We start from the raw sequence: 27,167 nt of genomic DNA, 5'->3' as shown, positions 1-27,167 counted from the left end.
GATCAAACCATGCCCCCAACCAAATCTGCAATACCAGACCAAATCTCAATGTTTTCCTCTTTTGCACCATGCAATCTTGCTGTAGACATCTCTAGATAAATGATATCCAGAAAGGTCAAAGCCCATTGGCGAAATGACAATGTATGAGGCGGTTTCCAGTGCGAAGCAACCATCTTCTTTGCGGCCGTTACGCCAGCAAAGAAGACACGAATACGGGTGTTATTTAATGGCAACTGGGATACATCATTTAATAAGAATAGAGATGGGGAGGGTGTGATGTTAACTTGTAGAATAGTCGAAAGGTTAGTAGCAACCAAATTCCAAAATGTGAGGACACTCGGACACTCCCACACCATATGAAAGAATGTACCTATGGTGTTTGAAGTGCAGAAAGTGCAGTTGTGATTATTTAAAATCCGCATAGCACACAATCTACGGGGGGTTAAGTATGTCCTATGAACAAAATGTAGATGAATTTGTTGATGATCAGGATTCCTAGAAGACAGGACAACATTAGACCACACTGTATCCCAGCTCCAGTCTGGATCTAGATTTGGTATGTCATTCCTCCATACAGTATCGACAAGCAAGGTCCCATAACTAGATTCTAATAAATAATCATACAATACGGAAACAAAACCTCTTGACCTAATATCACAGATAAGTCGATATGCAAAGGGTGCAGGCTATACTTTTATTGATGGTGAGTCTGACAGTGCATGGCAGGCAGGTGTCACAATGGGTTTGTATTGGAAGGGGGCGGGACAGCTAAAACGAATAGGCCTATCAAATATCTAAATACTGACTCAAGCACCTTAAAACTGTCCGGGACTCCGGGGTGTTCACATAAGCCTGAGTAGCCGATAAAATCACCCAAAATTAGTTTGAAATTGAAATATCCCTTTAAACTATAAAACAAAACACCAATTTGTTTGACCAAAAAAGATCACTTATAGGGCCTGCACATGATTACAAATCTGCACCCATAACATTTAGTCAGATCACACACAGTTCTGTCAGTGTGCATTTATATACCACACAAATCTTGTATAGTGGTTTGTCGGAGAGCGCTGCTCATAATTCCGACCTCCGATCATTCAGTTCCAATTCTTGAATTAGCCATTGACTGGCCCATCATCTTTATGGCTTTAGACAATAAATGGAATGGGCTAGGCTTAAATTATCATTCAATACATTAATGTCCCTGGGGTGATCTCTGGGGTATCTCGTATAACTAAACTGAACTTGCATAATATTTATGACATAGCAAATAAAGTATGTGGTGAGTGTTGTGATCTCTAAAAGGACCCTCTGTCTGGCTCTGACAGGCTGGCAGTGTGTGTAGGCTGGGTGGTGTGTGTGTGGAGAACTGGCGATCCAGTAGTACTTCTGTCGGTATGGCGACGGGCCCGGGAGAACCAATAATGAGATATGGCGGAGGCAGTATCACACCATAGGTTCACAAAGTTTATTAGAGAGACAGGGAATATTTATAGTGCTGGATCGTAGTGATGAGACAGCAAGATATGAAGATATGCGACATAGGAACGTGGCACGATGATGTGCAAGGCTGACCTCAAGATTTACATGGCTGACCTTACTGTCGGCATACCAGGCTGAATTTGAATATATATGGGCGCCATTTAAGTTTTAACAGATGCCTCACATCTCAAGAATACAATGGAGGCAGTGAAACATAATTGCTATAAAGTCAAATGCAAGCTGTAGGTCTACTGTCACATATCAAGTAGGCCTACACTGTATCTCAAGTTCAGTACACTACACAGACTACTTAGATGTACATGGACAATATCATAACAGTGAGTGAGTGGCAGTACATGCTCAAAAATAATAGTGGAATAAATTGGGTGGATTTCAATTTAAGATCTTAGTTCAGATCACAGTGGATTGTGGATGAGATGATTACGCCGAGCAATGTTATTGACTGGTTCGTTCATTTCTTGATGGGTTTTTAATTAACCTGATTAATCATGAATCTCAATCTAAGCCAAAAAAGGGAGATTTCAAGTTATCATCTTCTCCTCTGTCATTTTCAGTCTCTTACTACCGCCAGCCAATGAGCAGCCGCTTCCTCTTCCAGCTGGACAAATCATCGCCGTCCACGAGGTTCAGATTAGTGGGCGGAGACTTTTCATTTTGACGGACACGCCACGGAGCCAATGAACTCCTGCCAGTCGAGCAAAAACGTCACATTTCTGGCTTCATCGGCCAATCAACGACGCGGGGAGGCGGGCTCTTAGATCCGGAGTTGCTTCCCCACAGTTCCCACACGTGATCCCCCTCTGTCTGTGTAGTTTCAGGTGGTCTGGTCACAGTCACGTCGCCAAGCAGGAGGTAAGTAAATGACGGACAAAATGTCACTTCTAAATGATCGTTTTTGATCTCGTGTGGTTGAAATGCTACCCAGGCACAATAATAAGTCATTCGGTTTGACTATCTTGATCCTTTGCGTGTCCAGTAAAAAGCTCTTGAATGGTGTTGGCACTGAATGTCATGCTAGCGCTATTTAAGCATAGGCCAAGTAAGCTAGCTAGATTGCTATATGTGGCTAATTTATCCAATGTAATCCTAGTTAGCCCGTCACTATGGCCAATACTCGGCTAACGTGTTTTAGAATCGAATTAAGAGTCGACTCTCGGCCTAAAGGCAGATCAAATGCATTATAAATGGCGATCTCGCGAAAACAAGACTTTAGATCAAGCAATTAGATTTAAAATTGGATAGGCGTATTAAATTGCAGGAGCGTTATCTTATCTACGCTGGTTAATGTCTGCCCAATTAGTTCATATTTTGATGCTATACTTACTGTTGCTTGAGGGGGGGGGGGAGTGGTGAGGGAAAAAAACTGGAAGTCCATCACATTACGCACATCACAAGTCTATGACACATGTCATGCTGCTAATTTCAATGTTAAAGAAGGATATAAATGGACTCGGGCGATTAATCTGCTAAAACAACAATTACCACACAAGTATCCTTGTGTTTCTCGCTGCCTGGGTGTTTATGATTCTCTACCCGGGTGACATGATTAAACACAGCTTATTTGGCTCCTCATGAGACTCACAGGGGTAGTGTAATAATGCACATAGCTGATCTACAGGCTCACACGACGACACCATTTCAATATCACGTCCCCATATCAATATAGCTATTTGGACAAGAATATTGTGATATTTGATTTTATCATATTACCCAGCCCTAGTGTGAGCTTTATCTGGAACCTTCTATCTATGCTAACACAATCACTACTTGCCATGCTCTTCTAATTTAGGGATTACGTATAACAGGTATGTATGTAGTAGTCTGACCAGTTTCGCCTGCAGCTGCAGTGTCACCTAACTCAACCATAGCACCACTGTGTACTACTGACCTTTGAATGAGGTGTATTATGGATTTAAATGTCTTGACTTTTATTGCGTTAAAATAACCTCAGTCACAAGTGACACATTTATAGTGAAGATTATACAAGAACAACAGGATGTGGTAAACTAGTGTTTTATTTTTCAGTGAAGCGAGGTAATGATTGTTTACCAACTTTTAAATAGTAACCTGTCTACCTTTCCTGTTGGGTAACTTGAATTGCGGGCCTCCAGCACAGGACAGGACCACACTTGTGTCATTGGAAATCCCTATCCCCCCCCCCCCCTATGACTGCTAGCACATCATTGGAAGCTGTTTATCATGTCCTGTAGCCCAGAGTTTGCAACAGGCCAGAATAGATCCAATGTGTAGACATGTTGTCCTCCTCGAGTTGTTCCCAAGGCACATTGTGAGACAGCCGAGGTCAGTGTTTTAGCCTTTGCTTATAGAGTCACCCAAGGCCTATTATATTGTAGTTTTCTTGAAAGAAAGATGTAATTGAAGGACCAAGAAAACATGGGTTGAGGTTCTGACCTGTGGGGGAGGGCACATGCTGTTCCGCTTCTTTCTTCAACGGAGATGAATGTGCTATATGATTCTGTGCCCCCCGCGGTGCACTGGCTGAAATGTAGTTCTGTTGTTGTTGAAGCAGTACAATTGTATGGTTTCGCAGCTGTCTTGCATTACTCTTGTTTGTTGACTGGATATTGACTGTTTTGTGCACCACCCTGGCTTCTTCCATCCCCCGTTTGTGACCCATCTGTCACTTAAATATATTGACCCACTGAGGCAAATAATTGGGGGAGGTGGGTGTGTGTGCATGCATGGGTGTAAGACAAGTAAACACACATGAAGCACATATGTGAGATCCCCAGACCACTCCCTTCCTTCTCTTCAGACCACCACCACCACATACACAGAGACAAGAGGGCTGCTGCTGACCACAACCCTCAGGCAGCCTGCATCCACTCCCAAGAACACAGGCAAAGCCAGTTTGTGGATTCACTGACCCCCTCCCCCCACCCCCTAAAGCCCCCACCCATATGTCTCTGCAGCCCCCTCAGGCTTGCTGTGGTCAGTTGGTCCCTACTTATGATCATCATCATAGGTGACTTCCTTTATCAACTCCCTGTACTGGATATTTATTGTCTCATGTCTTGGTGCTGGCAGGGCCTACATTTAGGAAAGGAAGAATACTGTGGAAAAGCAACAGATGTCTAACAAAGGCTCAGTCTGTAGACTTATGCATGCTATCTGCTTCACTTGGTTAACTGAAGCAAAACTTCAACAACGAATGGGGATTTATTGCCAAGACGGCAGAGATAAGATTGAGCAACCTTATTTCCTTCAGGCATTTGTTGTGGTGTTGGTTAAGATAAGATGAACTGCGGTCATTGATCCCCAGAGGGGAATTCAGGTGTCAAAACAGCTTGGCTGAACGCTGATACACACCTTAAGAACTTAAACGACAGGTGCGTGGGAAAATGGGAAAATCCTATCCAAGCGTTAAATGGTGATCCCACACACTGTCTGGAATGTGCACATTTCGTTTTATTAATAAACAACATTTTGGTCCTTGAACCCTCATCAGGGGTTATCCTGTTGGACAAACCATAAGATTGAAACACAGGAGTCAAGAATAACTGAGAAGGAACGCGTCTGGCATGGCATGGCTTCCCTGTGAATCACTGATGTGATATTGATTGATTGATAATGGTTTTGCCCAAAGATGGAATTATTAGATACTAAAAATCCATAATCAATCATGTTACATTGTGTTTGTTCTCAATACACAATGTACTTAAAAGTAGATTGAAAACAGGGATACACAATGGAACTAATGGAAGTAATTATGGATTTGAACTGTGCAATGGCAATAAAGTGGATCTGATTAATGAGCGTAACATGTGTGAAGGGTATTCCAGGCGTTAAGGGTGGCGGAGGGGGCATTAAAAGAGTATTTGCCAAACTCTGTGTACGCCCTACGTATTTCAAGTAAAACAGTCATTAGATCTGGTACAGCTCTCATTTTTACGAGACAACATCTCTGACGGATACAATGGAGTTTTCCCAATGAGGCCTTTAAAAAATGTTTTTACCTCTGCAAGAGAGGAGTCAGAGGATCATATTTAGCTCTCGTAATTAATCTGATTGCTCTTATGTTGCGTTCAGTCACACAGGCAGATGAAACGATGCAGTCTACCATTCATTGTCAATGGAAGCCCGCAACGTGAAGCTGCCGCAAATTAGGCTGTGATGCGTTTTTGCATGGTCGTCTGAACGCACCTTTAGGGCCAAGTGTGGTGTTCTGAAATGTCCCAATATGTTCATGTGGGAACTCGGATTTGTAGTTCAGCAGGTAAACCTAGGCTTTTTTATTTCCGCACTCTGATCAGTACACACGCACAGCTGTATAGAACAGAACGCCCTGTACCGAATTATGAATGCATGCATTGTACCTTTAGTTTACAGCCCTAATTGACCCCCCTGAACATTATGTAGTTTTCAAGCAGCAGTATCTTCCACACGATACAGCAGCATCCTGTAACTTAATATTTGTTTTGTTTCATTTAGCCTTTAGATCTATAATTCACTACCAGTCTGTGACGTTGCCAAATGAAGACCTGTTGGTTGGCTATTTGAAGTTAGGCTGAGAGTAGAGTCGACAAGCTTATACTGGCTACAGCCAAAACGTAGCATGTTTCTGGTTGTAATTTTCTATGCCTAGTACCATTTGAAATGCAGTATGCATGAAATACAGTATATATAAATTGTGTATGTGTGTCCGACACAGCCGTTGTCCGGAAACAAGAATACGTGTGTGAGGGGTGCTCCGTGGATTGGTGTAATTTATCCAGATGTTCTGTCCTAGGTCCTGCTTTGATCTTGGCCTGTAGGTAGGACTAAATAATTTAAATGCGGACATTAGTTGTTGCTGGTCAAGCTGATTAATGTGGCTAAAGCTGACAGTTATTGCTGCTCCTCACTGTTGCTCTGCAGTGCAATAGTAGCCCTTTGGTCTAGCCTGCATTGCTAATCCTATTTTGGTTAATCTTATTAGGTGAACAGCGTGCATTTTTAGGGGGTATGATATCTGCACCAAGTTAATATAGGTGGTGTGGTTGCATCATGTTAAACTGTTGTTCAGTGGTGCATCTGCAAATTACTAAATTAGCTGTCTGTTTGGCCTAACAGCCAGCTAATTTCCCAGAAGGATGGATGAATTGCTTAGAGGAATGTCATGATATTCTAGGCTAGATTGTATGTCTGAACTATAGCCACTGCTGTCTCTAGTGTCATAACACTTTAAACCAATGTCAAGACCTGGGAAGGCTTCCAAAAACAAACTGTTGATAAACATTTCATTCAAAGGCAGGCCTGGCCATGTTTTTTCTGTGGAAATTTGTATTGGGTGTCTATAATGGGTAGTTTTGTTGTAACTGGTTAGACGACAGCATTATTTATTTAATAAAAATTTACTGTTACTAGCCTTAGGCTGAAATACAGGTATAATCCATAATACCCAACCCTGAAACGAATCTTTAAAAGCATGTGTGTAGAGAGAATGACGTGGGGAAACCTTAACTGGCCCATTTTCCTCTGACGTAATGCTGCGTAGCCACATCGCGCGTTCCACATTGACTGTGTAGTGGTGGAAGACCAGACCTGCTACCAGTCCAGAAAACTACTCTACTACTGCGCCTCCCTGAGTATCTTTAAAACCGGCTAACCACTGCTGTTAACCACCCCTAGTTGTTTGAATAATTATAATACATAATTTGTGTTTGTTACTTTGTTGGTGAGGTGTCATGATTAGGCACTAATCTTCACAGACAAATTAAGGGTGATGAGTAAATTGTCTGTGAATGGTGTGTTCTCCAGCCTTGCAGCAGTGTAATCTCTTTGGACCTAATCTCATTAAGGATAAAGGGGCTGAGGGTGCATGTCCCATGGGTGGTCATTCGTTGCCATGGCAATTGGTGCCAGGGAAACCCTGGGTAGGGGGCGACTGTGTGCCTGGCAGTGGCAATGGTTCACATACTGCACATCAATAGATTGCTGCTTTCACCAGTAACTTGTGTAAACCAGCAAAAAGTGTTTTTAGTTAAAGTATCGCCTATCTTGTATTGCCTATTTGCCTTGAAAGGTAAATTAAACAAATGAGTAAATCAGTGGTGTTACTACTGTATTGATCTGTAGCTCACTCCCACCCTCACCTCCCCCAGACACCAATAAAAGTCAATAGTCTCCATGGCACATAATTGTCTGGAAACTACTTTATTTTGTGGTATCCTAAGAGGCAGTGTTTTTTTTAAAACGTTCAATGGTTATCTGTGTACTTTTGTGATACTGATTAGGGAGACTGACTGAAGAGAGATGGCTCACTCCTCTGGCTTAGTTAAAGTAACACTGGAAAAACTATGGTTAAGTGGAAAAACGGCCACAATTAATTGCAAAATAAATTCGATTACATAATTAGTTGGCAACTAATTTAATCGATTAGATTGTGATTAATCGTTGCAACGTTAATACTGACTATTTTATGTCTTCAGTCTAATGAGAGCTTACTGTGCCATCTTCTTTTGGTCAATGGAAATACCGTGGAGCAATTTTCTTATCTATAGGCTTGAGTTGACTATTCCACCACCACCATGCAATAATTTAGCAACACACAGGATGTAATAATCCCTTCTTGTGCCTGTGTTATCTGGTACAATGTCACATCCCAATAGATCAGATAAGGGTTAGGTGACAGGTCTGTGGCAAAATAGCCAATACCAGATGGTGCTATCATACAACCAGGCCAGATGAAGAGCAGCTGAATACTGGGCTACATGCACACAGAATAACTCTTTGTAATTCCTACTTTCGTGGGCGCTTCCCTACTTCCTTCACAGGTGTTACCGATGATACTAATTAAGGCTTTGTTAGTCTGTTCCATTTAGTGTGCAGTGGTTCTCAAACAATTACATTTCAAGGACCCCGATAACTGAGTGTACAAATTTGACCAGAATGGAACAGTGCCTTTATTAGTATCAGCCCTAACACCTGTGAAGGAAGTGGCCCACGATCTTTCCAAAATGGTGTGCATAGAGCCCATTTGACCTTCTTCGTCACATCCCAATAGATCATAATGCTTATGTCCGTGGTGAAATAGCCTTTATACTAGTAACTAGAACCTAGTACCAGAAGGTGATGCCATACAACCAGGCCAGATGAAGGGAGCAGCTGACTAATTGCTCCTCTGTCCTCATCTTCTTCCACAGACTATGGAGCAGAAGGTGAGGTTATGTGTTGCCCTTCTCCTCGTCACGGCCCTGTGCTGTCTGAGCCTGGCTCCCGTGGCCCTGGCCCAACCCGATGAGGAAGTTGACATGGTCGAAGACCTCGGCGACGACATGGACATCGAAGACGAGCGGTATCTGGACGTCGGTGAGGAGGAAGAGGGGGAGTTGCCGGAGGGGGAGGTGGATGAGGAGCCCCCCGCCGCTCCTAAAACGCCAGCGGTACCCAAAGTAAGTCTGAGGGGCACTTCAAGACCACGGTTAAAAGTTTTATTTTATTTATTGTTGCATCTTGTGCACAAGTACATAAAAGTACAATTTGTTTTCCTGGTTCCTCAGACATTGTAATATCTATAATGGTAAACGTATATAAAACGACAAGAATGGCAAAATAGAAAAAGTTTGATTTGGTTTCAGGTGGTGTGAACGCCTCAATCAAATCACTATTGTGACGTTTTTAATCTCCAAATGGATACAGTTGCATCGTTTTGAGTGTCTGTGAGAACTAACTCATTAACTAACAGCTTGTGCATTATCCATTAACTAGTTATAACCAGATGGTTATTCTAAAGTGTTACCTGTCACCCCCCTGCTATATGTCCACATTTCCTTTCTCTACTGTCTATTTCAAAGGATAAAACTATCTTAACGAATACATTTTATTTGTTTCAATGAAATATATATTTTTTTTTTATTTGTCCATGTGTCTAATATCCTGACAAAGACGGGGTTAAGGGTGTTTTGGCTACATCTAGCTACATCCAAGATGGCCCTGGTGCACCTTGAAATGCGCTCAGTAGCTGCAAATTGCTGTGCGCCCTGATTTAATGGTCCTAAATTCCCCCGGGCGTTCGGGGTGTTAATAATATAACATATATTAAAACTATTCTCTAATATGTATAATATGGCATTAGGCTCTATAAATGCCCTTTCCAATAAACTCGACAATAGCCGATGCCAGCCCAGCATACTGCTCCTTTGTTCCGTAACTTTGTTATTCTATCGTGCTTCGCGATAAGAGACGGGTCATAGTATGTTTGAAGAGTGGCAAGTGAGTGAGAGAGACGCCCACTTGCTGGAATAATGCCAACAAAATCATTAGTTCTTGCGCTAGATTAATCAATTCCATTTTTAAACTTTGCCTTCTCTCTCTCCCACTATCTAGGTAACGTACAAAGCACCAGAGCCTATGGGAGAACATTTCTTTGCAGAGTCGTTTGACCGGGGGACATTGGACAGGTGAGCCACTATTTTAGTAGGTGGCCCTATATAAACTGTAAACTTAAATAATGAAATAAATAAACATAAATTGTTCAACCCACCTAAGACACGGGTGATAACACAAGATGCACTACTTGTGGATTAAAGTTCTGTCGCCACAACTCATTTCAGTCATGTGGATCCCATAGATTGCAGCATGTCTTTCTTGGCTTAACAGACTCTTCATTATACCTCAGTATTTGTTTTCTTTTCCATTGTTTTGTTTTTTGTGCCGTGTAGCTGGGTGATCTCCAGTGCAAAGAAGGACGGTGCTGATGAGGACATCGCCAAGTACGATGGTACGGACCCATCATTCAGATCCACATACTGTACATATAGAAAGATGCTCATTTAACCACTTTCAAATTTTGTCAGTGTCATTTGCAAAAATGTTCAAGAATAGTGAAAATCTAAATCTACAAGCGCACAGTGTGTCATGATACAACACATGTAGCCTGTAGAGCTGTTATTTATATTATGCCGCAACACCATCATATGATATACATAATAGGCATAGTGTATTTACCTTCGATGGTCATCTGTGTACTTTTTTGTAATGTCAATATTTCTTCAGTGTAATAAGAGCTTACTGCCATCTTCTTTTGGTCAAATGGCCAATGGAAATGCTGTGGAGCAATGTTCTTATCTACAGGCTTAAGTGGACAACGTCACACAGACCCCCTAATTTTGCAACACACAGGATGTGATGTAATGGTCCCTTGTGTCTGTGTTATCCGTTAAAACGCTCTACAAATCCGTTAACATTTTGCAGTGTTTGTGACCAAACAAAAGAGACAGTTGCTAGTAATACAAGGGGAGCGTCAATGGGTTTGTTTTACCTGGTTGGCTGTTGCAAGTAAAACCTCTGTCTTTCTTTTCTAGGTAAATGGGAAGTTGAGGAGATGAAGGACAGTAAGCTTCCAGGAGACAAAGGCCTGGTCCTCAAGTCTCGGGCCAAACACCACGCCATCTCTGCCCAGCTCCTTAGACCCTTCATCTTTGACACCACGCCCCTCATTGTCCAGTGAGTGTATTCACCGCAATCTAGATTCAGACACTGTCCTATGTGAGCTCATTTCTAAATTTGATTAAGAATCATCTAGCACTAGTTGGCTGTCCAATTAATTTTAGTTACTCTTGTGTTTTTGCTACAAGAGACAGAGAGGTTAAAGTTAAACACTTTGATGTCTGTTTAAAGCCACAGTAGTTGGCTCCAGGTGCCACATTTTGAATGTAGTAAATGTTCAGCAACTACAGAAATATTTTGGAAAACATGATAATTGTGATCTCAATTCTTGTGGGGGGGGGGGGGGGGGGGGAATCGAGATTCACATTTGAGCTAGAATTGTGCAGCACTAGAACACACTCAACAACACATGCTTCCATAACTGACATTAAATCAGTGGTTCTAAAACATTTTATTATTTATACATTTTCATGTCAAGTACCCCCAAATGTATGTATTTGGCCGTCATCTGAAAATGGTTTGTGCCAGGGACCCCCATAAGAGAAGTTTGTGTTCAAAAATGTTCAACAAAATCTTTCTGTTGTGAGCTTGTAGATCAGCTATTTTCAAAAGGCTAAAGTTTAAAGTAGGCTTCAACTGATTTTGATGCTGACATTTACCAAGGTACTAAAGAAAAGGTGCCAACAACGCATTGACACCATATTATTTTATATTTTAGATCTCCACTGCAGCTATTTTGGCTTCATGGTAAACTTAACTATTATTCAGTCTAAAGAAAATAAATTATCCTATGCATGACCTGGTCTAGACAGCGTTGTGGGTTAATAAGGAATACATATTTAATCAGTTCAACGTTATTGAGTATAAATAGTCATCATATTGATAATGGAAGGGGTCCTTGGGGCAAAAAGGTTTGGGACCCTGCCCTGAAGGCCCCTTGAGAATCCCCTTGAGAACCATTCCATTACATTATATTTGTTGTGAATTTAGTCATGTTTGCCATAGTAATACAGTAGATACATTTTGGTGCCATCTTGTAATTTCTGTCTGGATCTTTGTTTTGCTCTTAGGTATGAGGTTAACTTCCAGACGGGTATTGACTGTGGCGGTGCATACGTCAAACTGCTGACCCAGACCCCTGACCTTGACCTGGTAAGAAAACCTACAGGATTCAATTTGAGATGGAATAAAGCATCTGACTCTCGCACAGTAGTACACCTTTCCTCCGGGCACTCGATGGAATTAGGCTAGCAGCTAGCTGTTTGTGCTTTTTGGCTCTGCCAGTTTAAGTTATGACCTAACAGAAAGTGTTCAGACACAAAGATACATTTAACCCATTCTGACCGGGCACCCATTTTGGTGTTGGCATCATGTTATGCTTTATCTATTGAAAAATAGCAGATCTACAAGCTCATATCGCGCCACCGAGTGGCGCGATACGAGCTTGTAGGTCTGCTATTTTTGTAAAAATCGAAGAGCGACTGACATTTTTTTTAATCTGATCTCAGGTCAGAATGGGTTCATCAGACCAGTGTGTGTCCGGCGGAAACCTCGAATGAATCTGAGCTCAGGTCAGAATGGGTTAAGGACTATGGTCTTAGAAGAAGCAAGATGTCTGGATTGCGTTACCGTCTTGGTAACGTTGGGGATTATGGAGAGATCGGTGTGATTCTTGTGCCTATTTTGCCCGCATTCGTGTATATAGGCTGGCTGGGAAGCGTAGTGATGAAAATGTTGTTCCTAACTCAGGACCAGTTCCGGGACCAAACCCCCTACACCATCATGTTTGGACCAGATAAGTGTGGAGAGGACTACAAGCTACACTTCATCTTCAGACACAAGAATCTAAAGACGGGAGAGTTTGAGGAGAAACATGCTAAGAAACCCGATGCCGACCTCCGCTCATACTATACAGATAAAAAGACCCACTTGTACTCACTGGGTAAGGCAAACACACATGTTCTAACATTGAATCCCACTTGTACTTGATGAGACCTATGCCTATTTCTGCTGCAGAGGACAACCATTTCAATGTTGTTGTCTCTCCTCTGTTTTGCCCCTAGTGCTGAACCCAGACAACAGCTTTGAGATCTTGGTGGATAACACGGTGGTGAACAGTGGTAACCTGCTGACAGACATGTCGCCCCCGGTCAACCCCCAGGCAGAGATCGAAGACCCCGATGACCACAAGCCAGAGGACTGGGACGAGAGGGCCAAGATCCAGGACCCAGATGCTGCCAAGCCAGAGGATTGGTCAGTCTGGTCTTATCAATGGGCCTCGCAATCAGCAAATTAAACTTTCTTCTAATCTAACTGGCCACTCACTAGTGGATTGTATTCACAGTCTGACTAACTGCTCTTTACCAGGCGTTATGCCATGTCTTTTATGATGAGCAATAACTTTTGTTGTTTTAATTCTGCCTCCTTTTTCTTTTAATTCACGAACGCATTCATTTATGTTCTTGCATATAGCTACTTTCTCTGAAAACCTGTTCCCGTTCAAACAGGCCTCAGCCAATCCATTGCTATTAATAACTAAATTATCCGAGTACATTAAAAACCTGCAACTACAATGGTCGTTGTTTATAAGATGGCTAAAGGATGTTTGTTTGTTCAGGGATGAGGACGCCCCAGCTCAGATCCCTGATGAAGGTGCAGTGAAGCCTGACGGCTGGTTGGACGATGAGCCCGAGTACCATGGTGACCCTGATGCTGTCAAACCTGAGGACTGGTAAACATAGACGCACTCGGAAACACAAACCTCAACAGACACACAGCTCTTGGCCCGGGCCGGCCTAGCGGTCTGGGCACCTAGGCTGCTAATCCAGCCTGACAGCGTGTCGCCCTCTCAATCCCGACGGCCTTTGCTGCGTGTCACTCCCCATCTCTCTCCCCCACATTTCCTATCGACTTACTGTAAGATATCAAATTAAGGTAGAAAAATATGGCCCTTGACTCCGATGCACATACAGAGAAAGACAGACACATAGCAGAAGCACAGAATAATTCAAAAGAAGACGCACAAAATATGTCAGTTTTGCTTGGAAACATAAAACATTCAAAGATCTCTGTCTCGTCTCTGGTTGTCTAAACTTTGTCTCTCCTCTCTGTCCAGGGATGAGGATATGGATGGTGAATGGGAGGCCCCCCAGGTCCCTAACGCTGCCTGTGAGGCAGCCCCAGGCTGTGGTGCCTGGCAGCGACCAGTGATTGACAATCCCTCGTACAAGGGCAAGTGGAAGCCACCCATGATTGACAACCCTAACTATCAGGTAAACAGGAGGCCTACCTGTCCCACACAGCTGTTGGATGATAATATTTTAGTACACTTATTTAATTCCATGTATAAAATAACTACAAAATGTTTGGCAGAGAACCGCCAATGCGTAGACTTGGATGGAATAAAATATTTTTCTCCTACATGGACCTTGTGTATATACAAAGGATGAGACACTTTCGTGCATCCCCATTAATGTAATGGATATAATTCAAGTATTGCTAGGGTGATTTTGAAGGATCAATTTGGACACAATTGTCGATAAATACGGTTTGTTTATTTTCCAGTGTTCTTGTGAGAAAGTGGCTTTTGTTGTTTTATTGTTTCGTTTCATAATTAACAATTTGGCTGCCTTTGCACTTGCAGGGAGTGTGGAAACCAAGGAAGATCGCCAACCCAGACTTCTTCGAGGATCTTCACCCATTCAGGATGAGTCCATTCAGTGCCGTGGGATTGGAGCTATGGTCCATGTCTTCCGATATCTTCTTTGACAACTTCTTCATCACCAACGACCGTAACACGGCCGAGCGCTGGACCAGCGATGGCTTTGGGTTGAAGAAGGCTGCTGAGGGAGCCGCAGATGTAAGTTGACTTGACACCTCACACCTTGCGCACACACACACACGCCACACACCCCAAGCAGGGTACTGAACTAGTGGCTAAAATTGACTAAAATCGATTAGTCAATTAATCGCGATGCCATCATGGGCGATAATTCATCGATGCACAAATGTCAAACATCGATTATACAATGTATTTTCTTTACCGGAGCAAAAGGGCGGAACTAATCTGCGACTGCGCTGCGTCGTCGTCCCGGACCGTTTAGAGTGACGCACACAGCGCTCGCACACGCTTTAGCTTTCAACAACCAAAACAGAACGAGTTACCAACGCGGAGGGGAAGAGATAAAAGATGACAGAAAGGGAACATTTTGGATTGTATGAGGTTGAGGGGACACGAGAACTCTATAAAACTCACACCATCGACCGCCTGTGAAATGCCGAGATGGGACGATGTAGTGTGGCTCCAAAGTGCTAACATGGCCCGGAATCCGTCACTCCCCACGACCGAATGTGAACATAAATCCTTTGCAATAAAAGTGCCGATGGACTTCGTAATTCTAGTCGCCTTTTCTGAGTGCATGGGCAGCTGTCCGTGTGTTCGGGATCGGGGATGGTTGTCTTGACTGCATCTCTGGATGTCAGTGGGCAATATGGTCTTGTACACGTTGTGAGTTGTATCGAGTTCCCGTGTCCCCTCAACATCATAGAATCCAAAATGTTGCCATACACTTGTAAAATACTTTAAACCAAATGCTCCTTAATGTGTGCAAACAAACAGAAAGGTGCAACATAATAGTCTCAATAAATACCCCAAAGCTTCCTTAATGACACTTAAGTAACTGAAAATTTAATCCCTGAATAAGGAAACAAAGAAAAGCACCTTTTTTGTCCTAACAAAGAATAAAGGCAATTTGACTGAGTGCTGCTGACCTCAACCGAAATCCTGCCCATGTATTTCTATGACATGACATCTTTTGTCATTATTAATATATATTTATTGTATGCTTGTACTAACTAATTCTTTTTTTTTTAAGAAAGCTGCTTATTGCTGTTCTGTATTTGGCCACGGACACCCATCTGAAAATATTTTCTTCTATGGACCCCCCCCCAGAAGCAAAGATTTGAGTTAAAAACATGCACTGTGAAAGAATATATATATATTCATAATCATTAGCAAGCACTTTGTTTATTAGTCACACAGTGACTGAGTGATTAACAGTGAGTGATTAATCATGATTAATCGGGATTAATCGAATCGTAACATATCCCAATTAATCAGGATTAATCGAATCGTGACCCTCGGAAACGATGTGTAATCGCATCGCCAGGTACCTGGCGATATCCCAAATATTGTCCCCATCTGTCCGTTAGCAAGATATTATCTTGAGCGCAATTAAGAAAGAAGAAAATAATCAGTCCCTTCTGAACTGAGTGGTACTGTACTGTACAACATCAAGGTTATCAAGGGCCCACAGAATTCAGTAACTGGACAAAGTATTCCTCTTCGGGTTTATGAGCCAGTAGGGAGCGGCTGGTAATTTACGTCTTTATGTTGTAGTCATTACTTTGTAGTTACCAGGCAGGAAACCACGAAGTGGAATCGGAAGTACCAACATTTTTCTGTGATCAAGGCCATCATAATTTTAGGGCCTACCCAATAAAAGATGCAGCGTATGAATCCGACACGTTTCTTCAAGTACGTCTTTCGTTTGTTTTGCCAGTTGCTACAAGGTGGAATAAAGTATAGAGGTTTTACCGTCTGGTCTAGACCGGATCACATGGAGATTTAGAAACACAGACCAGGCTTTCCTCCGAGGTGGAAAGCCTGGTGACGCGAGGTTAGGAGTTAGGACACATGTAAAGGGGATGTGGAGCCTGAAGCACTGCAACGCCTTATAGACAAAATGCCACGTTGGTGGAGGTCTGTGCTCTATTGAGACCCGTTTCTAAATTATCCCGTAGTTTTCTTCTATACAGAGGGTTGTTAATCATGTTGGAGCCATTAATCTTTCCCCCAAAAGATTAAAATGTCCCCGCTGGCTGTCTTCATATACAGTATGTCTTTGGTCAACATCAACCACGCACACAGTATTCGTTTGAGGTTTCATGTTCGACGCCGACCGTGTGTCGTGGTAGATGAATGGCTCTTCTAATATGATTTAAATCCCTCCTGCATAGAAAACTGGAGTAATAAATCTAATGAGACCAGTTGGTGGACAGCTACCATGGAGAGTGAGAGTACTATGGGAAACTATATGATTAGTAGGGAGAAGTAGCTTGCTTAGACTGACGCTAAGGAATAAATGTAATATTTAGAATATATTGGTATAGTACCACTTTAAAACCAGTTTACCAGTTTAAAACAAAGGAGCATGTGTCCTACATAATAGTAATGCAGCTCTATTCCACTGATAGAGATCATGTTGCAGACTGCTGATGGTATTTGGATCCTGCAGTGTTTGTTTTGTACTATTTGTTAAACGATCAGCCCAGGGAACATGCAGCGACCCAATGAGCTAATGATGCAAGGCTCCAACAGGCCTTGGGACCATTCCCCAGAGGAGGACACAAATAGATGTGTCCAGAGACGACGCTGTGGTTAGCACTGTCTCCATAGCCAAATGAGCTGTTCTAACCATTGACTGACTGGAGCCGTTGCTATAAAAAGCTGTTTTTGGAGACATTTCGAGTTAATCAGATTACTGCTATAAACAGGCTTGATCCTTTTTTTGCACTGATTTACAAATCTTTAATGTCTGTTTAATACATTCTCAGACAAATGTACATTGTTGTCACCAGCCATGTTCATTCAAACTTCAGGCAGAAAGAATGGTTCAATGAAGAGTATGTTACTCTTGGACGTCACATCATGCAATCCAAGGCCTTTACATGATGTACTGTAAACGGGGTCGGGCCAACAAAGATAAACAGAATACCCCAAATGAGCAACATGAGTGATCGAAATGTGAACACAAGTTCTGGACTGGTACTTAAAACATTGTACATTTGTGCAGCAATACATGAGATGCAAAACGGGGGCAGTAGCTCGGGTAGAGTAGCCGGTAGATCCACTGAATGGGAATCGATCTCTGGCTCTCCCAGAGTCTGTGCTGAAGTGTCCTTGAGCAAGGCTCTGAACCCCTAATTGCTCCTAATGTGCAGGTTGGTGCCTATGTAAAGTACTTTGGATAAAAGTGCTATATTTATGCACCATTTACAACAGACAACCTCTCTTAAATACAGTTATTTTGCAAATGGGAGTGTGAAAGGAAAACTCATTTTAAATTCAATTGCAATTATGTGTAGAACACTAGAAAACAAGTTTGCTTAAAGCAATTACAGCTAGTCTATCTCACAGCGGTATTGAGTGACAACATTGTGCAGTTCTTTCTCACTAAAGCTAGACCTGTAACACACACTACACTGCATAAACACACATAGCCACTAGGTGGTGGTGTTCTTCTTTTGCTGCAGGGCCATTACATGGGGGGGGGGGGGGGTAGCTTATACTGACTTAGAGCTGTAGGGGGTTGGCTGGTATCCAGGGATTAGCAGTTAGTTGAGCCATCGCTCATCAAAATTCCTGCTGCCCTCATGATGGAGTTTTTTCCTAAAGGAGGATTCCTGGGATGCCTGGCATGTTGGCTGCAAAGCTCCCCTGCACTCAGGACGTGCGGCGCACTTAGAATGCTTGCTCTCACTCTTGCACACTCTCATTCCCTCTATCCGGGTAGTTCTCTAGTTCACTGATAATTGTCATTTCTTTCCTTCTCTCTTACTCTGTTTAGTGTTTACTTCTTTCCTCTGCCCACCTTACTCGCACTGTATTCTGTATACCTGTCCCTCTGTCACAGAGCACATCTTACACACACTGTTTGTTCTGTACATCATTAGTCTTTTGCCCTGGTTCCCAGTGTATGGCTGGCAGGCTGCCTCTCATAATGCCTCTCATAATCACCAACCACGCTCACACCTGTATGTGTAGCAAGCATTGGGCGCACGACGTGTGTGTGTGTAATGCTCATGCGTTCCCATGCACAGCATGTACAATATTTTGCTACATTTTTGTTATAGTGAAGCTTTTTGTCATGTAGGTAGGAGTCCTAGTTTTCCTTCTTTTTTTTTGGTGTTAACTTTAATTATTTTGTTGATTGCCTCTGTCTCCTTTCTAGCCCGGCCTGGCTACCCAGATGATGAGTGCAGCTGAGGAGCGTCCCTGGCTGTGGGTGGTGTATGTCCTGACCGTGGCCATACCCCTTGTGTTGATCATTGTCTTCTGCTGCACCGGCAAGGTCAGAGACTCTCTCTCTCACTCACAATTAGACAGTTTTATACACATAGACCTTCTCATTCACACACTGGATAACATTAATGTGGCAGTTAATTTATACTTGTATATTTTTTGTTTCCGTCTGTTTTTATTTATTTATTTTACTCATTTTCTTACTGGACACATCCTCATCCACCATAACACTCACTTACATGTGCATTCACATGCACTCAGATTAACCCTTAATGGGTGGATTGATGCAGTGCTTTGTCTGTTGCTGACTAGTGTAACTCGAGGGGTCTTGCTGACTCTCCACAGTGCTCTGCAAACCAAAGTCAATCTCAGTTCAGCCTCACAAGCTTACAAGAAGAGTTAAATGGACCGAGCAGCCAAAATACTTCGTCAGCTGGGACTGGCCTGGTGATTACTAGCATAGACTTTCCATGTGTTAGAATTGTAATGATTCTCTCCTGTCTTCTTAATCGTGCTGTTGTGAGTTATGGTTACACTCCCCTACAGTGTGTTATAGATAGTGTAAACCAATGTTTCTCAACTAGTGGACCCAAATGTTGATCATATGACGTCCTGACCGGATTACAACAATGAACAACTTCATTCAAAAGATTGTCTGGACATCGACGTCGAAATCCCGTCCCTTATACTCCTGTACTATTGTATAGAACTGGATCTTACACTCCCGTGGCCAGTCTAAAGTGTAAATTTAGTGTGCGTGTATATCCAGTTGAGAATCATTGGTGTATGCATCAGTTTTAGATTAACGTTATGGTGGTCATCTCTGTAGCAGCAGGTATGTGGATGTACAGTTGGAGAACAGATTGTTTTACAACAGGCATATTGGGCCTGAGGACACCTGCTCAGCCCATAAACACACCCAAAACGAGAGAATGCAGGGTTCCTGTGTGTCGGGAATGATTTGTAATGAACTGCAAAGCTCTTCTATTCTTGGCCAATTCCCAATTTGGTTATGCGATATGTGAAGCTATGTAACCGTAACACTGTCCACCTGTATATCCACTATGCATTCTGTAGTGGTTTACGTCGTAATGGGTGGCTAGCTTGGCATAATCTGAAATGCAAAACCTGCTACCAGTGTTCCCGTGGCGCTACAGTGATGTGTTTAACCCATTTTGGGCGGGAACCCCTTTTGGTGTTGGCATTATGTTATGCTTTAGCTATTTTTGAAAAATCGAAGAACGACAGCTTTTTCAGAAAACTGTCATTTTCAAACAGACACTTTGCAGAAACGCTGTTTTGTCTGACCAACGCCTCTTGTCTCTGTCCTTACAGAAGAAGACCCCGGCCACGCCCGCAGCCGAGTACAAGAAGACCGATGAGCCTCAGCCAGACATGAAGGAGGAGGAAGAGGAGGAGGCAGCGGCAGCAGCGGAGGAGGAGAAGGAGGAGGAGGAGGAGGAAGAGAAAGAAGAGAAGGCTGAGCAGGAAGCTGAGCAGGAAGAGGAGAGCAGTCCATGTAGGAACTACTCCTTCCTTGATCTTCATGCATTTTTAATTGTTCTTCAATTTGATGCCTAATCTTTGAGGTGTAATAAGCTAACGAACAGCATAACAACAGTGTGTTGCAGGCTTTTTTTTAAAGGAAATTGCATGAATTGAACTGTAATTGGTCATACATCTCCCATATAAATACCTATTGGGGAGACTATTTTTTAGCTCCCTCTTTTTTTGGCATCTCGGCGTTCCGCAGTTGAGGTCTAATTTCAGTATCATGACATTTTACTTGACAATTAATTCATATCGGTAATATCAATTATTGTGATTAATGATTTCATTGTGTTTTTAGCATTGAACATTAGTTTTTTTTTTTTCTTTTAGGCTTTGTAAACATATGTCACAGCCAGGGCAGATATGACAAGTACCTTTAACATACAAAGACAATACTGACATATTTATAACTTTATAGCCCATCACACACCGTCTGCGACCGCCGCGTGTCAAAACAGCCGCCTCCATTATTTTCAATGAACCTATCGCACACCGTCTGCGCCGATAGAACCAGTTCTATTTTCCAGGCGGCGCCACGAGGCAACACGTCGCGTCGGACGTCGCCGGTGTGTGGCTTAAGTGTGTTGTAGATTGGCTATTTCTGTGGTTATTTTAAAATGTGTAAATTGTCAACATTCATGACTGTTATGCAAATTAATTGTGATTGTGACAGGCCTGCACGTGTCTCATGGATTTAACTGTAATTTTAGCTACCGAAGAAAAGAAGAGTGAAGAAGCTGAGGAGGAAAGTCCTGCAGAAAAAGAGGAAGAGGAAGAGGAGGGGGATAAGGAGGAAGAGGCCGATGAGACGGAAGAGGTGAGAGTCCAGAAAAAGGATTCAAAATTCCCTGTTACCAGATTTTTATGATATTTGGCTTCGTAATGAAAGGCTCATGGTAACTTTATCTATTTACAGCGACAGTAACATTGCCGACAGTGTAATTGAGAGGTAATTAAACTCTTAAAAATGCTAAATTTCTTTACTGTTATCTCTGAAATTCTAGGAATGAATGTGGATCCTTCACCTTGCATTGCTATTTTCGGTGTCCCTGAAGAGGGAGCCAGACTGAACAATAGACAAAAAATATATAGTCTCATTTGCCTTTAATCGCTCGCCGCCGTATACTACTGCTATGGAAAAGAACCATCTACCTCCCTCAAACTCATCCTGGTTGTGGGACCTAATGTAATTTCTGAAACTAGAAAAGATTAAAATTTCTGTCCGCGGCTCTATTGAAAACTCTTATAAACATTGGCAGCCTCTCATCTCTCACTTTGATTCACTTCAAGCTCTCTCATTGGACTAGATAAGTGTATAATTCACCCGAGGGTGCAGACTTTGCTCTATCATTGTCACAATTCACAAGGAGCATAATATGCCATCTGAGGCTGAGTCAACATGCTGTCTTTCCCTTGTCTCTCTCTTCCTCTTTTTTTTTTTAAATTCTTCTTTAGTCTTTAGTTCTCTTTTTCGGTTACTCTTCTTTCTATGGGTGGGAGGGGGTACTTGGGAGTAGGGGGAATACTGGTGGGGTTTTCTTTCTTTTTTTTTTTTTAAGTCCACAAACATGCAATGACTATTGACTACCATGAAACACACCTACTGGTAATTGTATGTATTATGCAATGTGTCACTGCAGAATATGTGGAACTTAACCTACCTTTTGTGTAGGTCTTAATCAGGTTGAAGCCCTACCCAGAGCGAAACGTTCATTGTCAATGGGATTTTTATGTTTGTGTAGGACAAAGTTTGTGCACACATACATCAAAAGCTATACATAGAATGTGCTGTTTGTGCACATACACCAAAAGCTGGACATAGGACAAGGGCTATTTCCCCTAAACAATAAAAAAAATCACACTCGTACAGTGAGGGGTGCTCTTATCGTCTTAAATCATATTCCGTGCTCCTCAGCCAATCAAATCATCTCAAATTTGGTACACCAAACACACAAAGCTGACCAATCAAATCATCTCAAATGTGGTACACACAAAGCTGGCATAGAAGGGGCTATACTCTAAGGCTGGGGCCCCTCAAAAAGATGAGAGCACATTCCCTTTTTCTTCATTAGAATAATACATGGGACATAAAGTATGCCAAGAAGTAAAGAACGAAAAAACGTGCGCTTCCTACTTTTTAGTCTGCTCTGAAGAAGGCTTAGCCGAAACGCGTCGGCGTTCGCAAATGAACATGAGCCAGCCTTGCATCTTTTATTTTGGAGTGCCGCTTTTTCCATTAAGTTGGTTTATGAGTTATACCAAGAAGTACTTGCTGGATTCATAAGATCTGAAGCACACTGACCTTCATGTTTTATGGACAAAGGAATATTTGTTGCTATTCTGATCCTTACATCATTGTGCTTGTAATGTCACTAATTAGGGAAAAGGAGCTTATTGATTGTACTAAGATTAAAGGTAGTTGGCTACAGTAAAAGCCTACATGTAAATACAACCTGCCTCTTAAAGGTCCACACCCTGTCCAGGAATGTCTGAGACTAATCTTATCTGGTTGCGTGGGGTGCCGTCGGCTTGAACAGAAGTCTCACTATGTGGTGTTGAACTCTTGTGTCCTGCTTTCCAGAACCTGGAAGACGACGTGCTGAGAAGATCTCCCAGAAACAGGAAAGTGAGAAAGGACTGAGGCCATGTGAGGTCTGCGTTCTACAACCAACAGCCCTGACCTCAGCCCCACCTCCCCTTTATACCTCTCTTATCCTCCACTCCCAAAAACCTCACTCTCCTGGCCCCACCCTCCATGTTCCTTCCTATCAAAATCCTCCTCCTGAGGTTACGAAGTGAAAAGAGAAAAAGATAACGTCGTAGCGGAAAAGCCATCTCATCAGGACCGACGAGGGGGTAAAAAAAATGAAAATAAATTATCCTGACCTCCAACATGGACGCTGGATGAGTATGAGGAGGAGGATGATGATGATGATTCCAGTTGGATGAAGACTGACTTAGTCTAGTGAAAGGGCTCAAAATATTAACTAAACTTCCCGCAATCATTCCGTAGCATGTGTGAGCGGGCTGTAACCTGCGGGACCTTGTTGTCCTGTCTGCCCCCTCCACCACCTAAAACCAAACCAACTGCTCTAGTCCATACATACCAACCCACCCACCCACACCCAGTCTGTTACTTCCCCAATTCACAGACAGCCCTGCTGGTCAGCCCACCTCCATCCTCCACAGGTCCAATCAGTATTTAACATCAAGAAAATTAGCAGGGCAACACTACAGCTAGTAGATTTAGCCACATGCATTTTAGATGCTCTCTTTCTCTGTCTCTGTGTGAGTCTTTCTATCCTCCAGTTTCCACTTCTGCAGTGCGTGTATATGACAGGTTTATAGCCATGCATACAAGCATAGTAACTTTGAGGACATTTTAAGGAAGATTGACTATAACAAATCATGTGTAATTATCAGTGTAAAATCTACTCTTGTTGTTTTTTGGTTTTTTAAATACTGTATAGTCTTCCTGTTCATGAGTGCTGTCACGTCATGATGTTTTGGGTGGTATTGGGCAGTCACAACCCCTCAATTGCCATATATAGTACAGAGTAAAATCCTCAGTGTTCATTTAAAGTTTAATTGACACTCAAGATTTACAGTGTACAGTTGTGTACTTTGTTCTTTTACACACACAAATAAGTTGAGATGAACAGGGGGAGAAAGTCTAGCTAGCTGCAGGCTTTCCACTAAATTAGATTATGCTGCCTTACTTGATCTTAGAAAGCAAGGTTTTAACTTTTTTGTTTGTAAATTTCTTTTTTTAATACTATTTACATGTTTCTTGTTTTTTCTAAAAGTTAATTCCATTAATAAGTTTGCCTCTGGTTTTGTACTGTGTAGGAATTGAATGCCTGCCTATATTGGCATTTCATCCCTACTTGAGTGTATGGGACATAAGAGAAGCATTTCCTGGTTGTGTTGTTGGAATGGGAGGCAGACAGGCAGTCCAATCCTTGAAGCTCAGTGACGGTTATTGCTGGCAGGTTTGTGGGTGAAAAGTCAAGGTTGTTAGACCGGCGTCCTCGGTCCGTGCTGACTCATGAGTTTAAAATTGGGGAGGAGGGGGAAAAAACGCTCCACCTCCTCGCAGATGAATAATCAGTCTCCCTGTTGCTAAATATGATGAGCAAGCATATCTTGCAGTCATATCTCTGAAGTGTGCAGTACAGTCCAGAAATGTGGCAGGTTGTCTCTTGTCAATGTCTAACTTTGCATCCTCACTACTTTCTCCTAGTCTAAAATACCCCATATAAAATGAAAAAATTGCACTATGGGAGAAATGCTAGCGCTTAACTTGTTGTACCCATCTACAACTTAAGAGTCTTACATTCCTTGTTTAAACTTAAAACGTTTTTGTGACCCTGTTCACCTTGTGAGTGGCTAGAATAGTGACATCAGGAGCCAATTTCAGTGTGACAAAAAAAAGAGTTGGCACTTGTCAAGGTAATTGAGACTCTTAATTTAACACGTCTGCTGTATGCAGAGTGGGGAACAGCATTTTCTCTTGATTTAACATGAAAGTTTTGAAATACGTTGGGAGGTTAAGTTGACAAGCCAAGCCAAATACACCTGAAGCCTAGTCACAAGTGGTGAGCAAGTAGTCTACCCTGTTAGCCACTCTGTGCCGTACTGACATTTCACTTGGCCGGCAAACTATTGAATATCACTGAGGAATGTGGGAGGAATCTGCAACTACTGTGCAGACTAGTTTGTTTTTGTTTTTCCCCCTCTCATGCATTTCTGCTGTTGACTGTATTTGTCACAACTTTGTAATACATGTGGGGATGCCTGCTTCAGTTGTACACCATGATGAAGCTAAGCAATGATTGGGTGATATGGGTGATAACTGTCCAGTGAGGTTTAGTAGATAATTATGGTAACTGGTTGGTGGGGGAACTGCAAGAACTTGAAAATGATGTTACTAAAAAAACGAAAAATGAAAAAAATATAAAGAAATAAAGGAGATTTTGACCAAGAGATGGTCAGTTGGAGATGTGTTCTTCTCTACTGGTGCCATGGTTTACCATGACCATAAATGTCTTTGTAACTTGAGAGGGTGCAGATTTTAAGTGTCATGAGGGGAAACAAATCTATTTCAGGTGACCTTTCCCACAAAAGCTAGTTCCTTTTCTGTAGAAAAGTATAATTTTCTCTTAATTTGGATGCTTTAGTAGCCCCCCCCCCCCCCCCCCATTGATTCCCCCTTCTACAGCAAGCCACAATACTTAACATTTTGTTCCCTTAAAAGAATGTAAAAAATCAGACTAAACTATCAATCATTCTTATATTTTTCCCCATTTGTTTTTAATATATTTTCTTTTGTTTTTTTAAAACTAGTTTTGTTTTAGTTGTCTGCCTAAAGCTGCCTAGATAAGAGATTTCTAGACTGAACACTGCACTGTATCAGAGGGCAGAACGTTGCATGACTACATTATGGGTTTGTTTTGAACTAAAAAAAAAGTTTACACAGACAGGATTCTGCTTTAACCTCATACACTAGAACTAGTTCTGATGTTATGGAAATACCTAATTTGATAGTGGCTTTTGAGGAAATACTGTGATGACCATGAGGAGTTGTACTCTGCAACAATGGATCAAAAGACACTGCTCCTGTGACAGATGTGTATTGTTATACAGTAAACTATGAATGGACATGCCATTTGTTTTGATGAATAAAAAACTCCTAATGGAAACTTAATGGAAATTGGAAGTTGTTTTCCCCTCTTTGTCTGTCTCAATCTGATATTGGTTAAACTCATGGCCATAATTGGCAATGCTGACCCATGAACATTCCAATAACAATCTTATTCATTCACAGTATTCAAGTAGTGTTGACCATCCCATGCATGTCCTGTGCCTGTTTATGTCCAAAGCTAAGCCTACTATAGCAGTGATTTTAATATACTTTTAGATATATATCTTTATCATCCCGCGGGGGAAATAAATTGCCCAGAGTGAGTTGGCACAGCAGTTAAGGTTACAACTTACATTGTAAGTATAAGAAAGTACTGTAGTATACAGTAGAAACAAGGCTTTTAATTTCAATGGTCACTTGTTTGATATGCATTCGGCCATGAACCCCCATTTAATATGATTTTATATTAAAAATGTACCACAATCTACAATGTAAAAATACTCAATTCATTTAACTGTAGGCCTATAGTCCTGTAAGGCTCCAATTGGTTCCTGTCTATCAAATATCAATCACTTAGCTGAGGACCCTGTAACCCCCTCAAGGACCCCTGGGTGTCCCCAGACCCCAAATAGAGAACCAGTCTAATAGATTCCTATGTTGCTGTCTGTCGTCGAGTCCATTACAGATCATTCCAGTGGAGAGATTAACCGTTTAATGCATTCAAACAAACTTCAACATATACCTTCTATGTGATTAGGCTGGATAACAGGGTAGGAAAATCGAATGCGTGAAGAAAATAAATAAATAATAATCATCACATCCTTTGCACGTTAACTAAGGGTTTATTCATAATATGTAGTCCTACATTCATTTCACAAGAGAAGAAGATGAGTAATATTGATTACTTTTATTGGGAAATTGGGAGGGCAAAAACTCGGAAAGACACTCGTCAACTATATGAACAACCAAGCATAGATGGACAATTTCCCAGGCATA

At 42.0% G+C, this 27,167-nt stretch overlaps 1 protein-coding gene across 1 annotated transcript; it reads left to right on the top strand.

Moving 5' to 3' along the window:
- The first annotated feature begins 2,282 nt into the window (after positions 1-2,282).
- On the top strand, positions 2,283-26,240 carry canx (calnexin). The gene is made up of 15 exons (XM_083786050.1): positions 2,283-2,355; positions 8,649-8,897; positions 9,832-9,905; positions 10,167-10,225; positions 10,809-10,950; positions 11,964-12,045; positions 12,643-12,835; positions 12,957-13,146; positions 13,511-13,624; positions 14,009-14,165; positions 14,537-14,752; positions 18,906-19,025; positions 20,312-20,495; positions 21,238-21,344; positions 23,109-26,240. Exons 2-15 carry the CDS (start codon positions 8,652-8,654, stop codon positions 23,166-23,168), a joined length of 1,944 nt encoding a protein of 647 aa, XP_083642176.1. The 5' UTR covers positions 2,283-2,355; positions 8,649-8,651; the 3' UTR covers positions 23,169-26,240.
- Positions 26,241-27,167: the final 927 nt, after the last annotated feature.

This window comes from Protomyctophum parallelum (genome assembly GCF_964188405.1).
Source record: "Protomyctophum parallelum genome assembly, chromosome: 16".
Classification (NCBI taxonomy): Eukaryota; Metazoa; Chordata; class Actinopteri; order Myctophiformes; family Myctophidae; genus Protomyctophum; species Protomyctophum parallelum.
This window is presented reverse-complemented; position numbering and strand designations above follow the sequence as displayed.

Excerpts from the sequence above, each read along its gene's own strand:
- canx (XM_083786050.1), top strand. The coding sequence starts at position 8,652 with ATGGAGCAGAAGGTGAGGTTATGTGTTGCCCTTCTCCTCGTCACGGCC. Across the intron at positions 8,898-9,831 it reads AAACGCCAGCGGTACCCAAA|GTAACGTACAAAGCACCAGA; the intron begins GTAAGTCTGAGG and ends CCCACTATCTAG. Across the intron at positions 12,046-12,642 it reads AGACCCCTGACCTTGACCTG|GACCAGTTCCGGGACCAAAC; the intron begins GTAAGAAAACCT and ends TTCCTAACTCAG.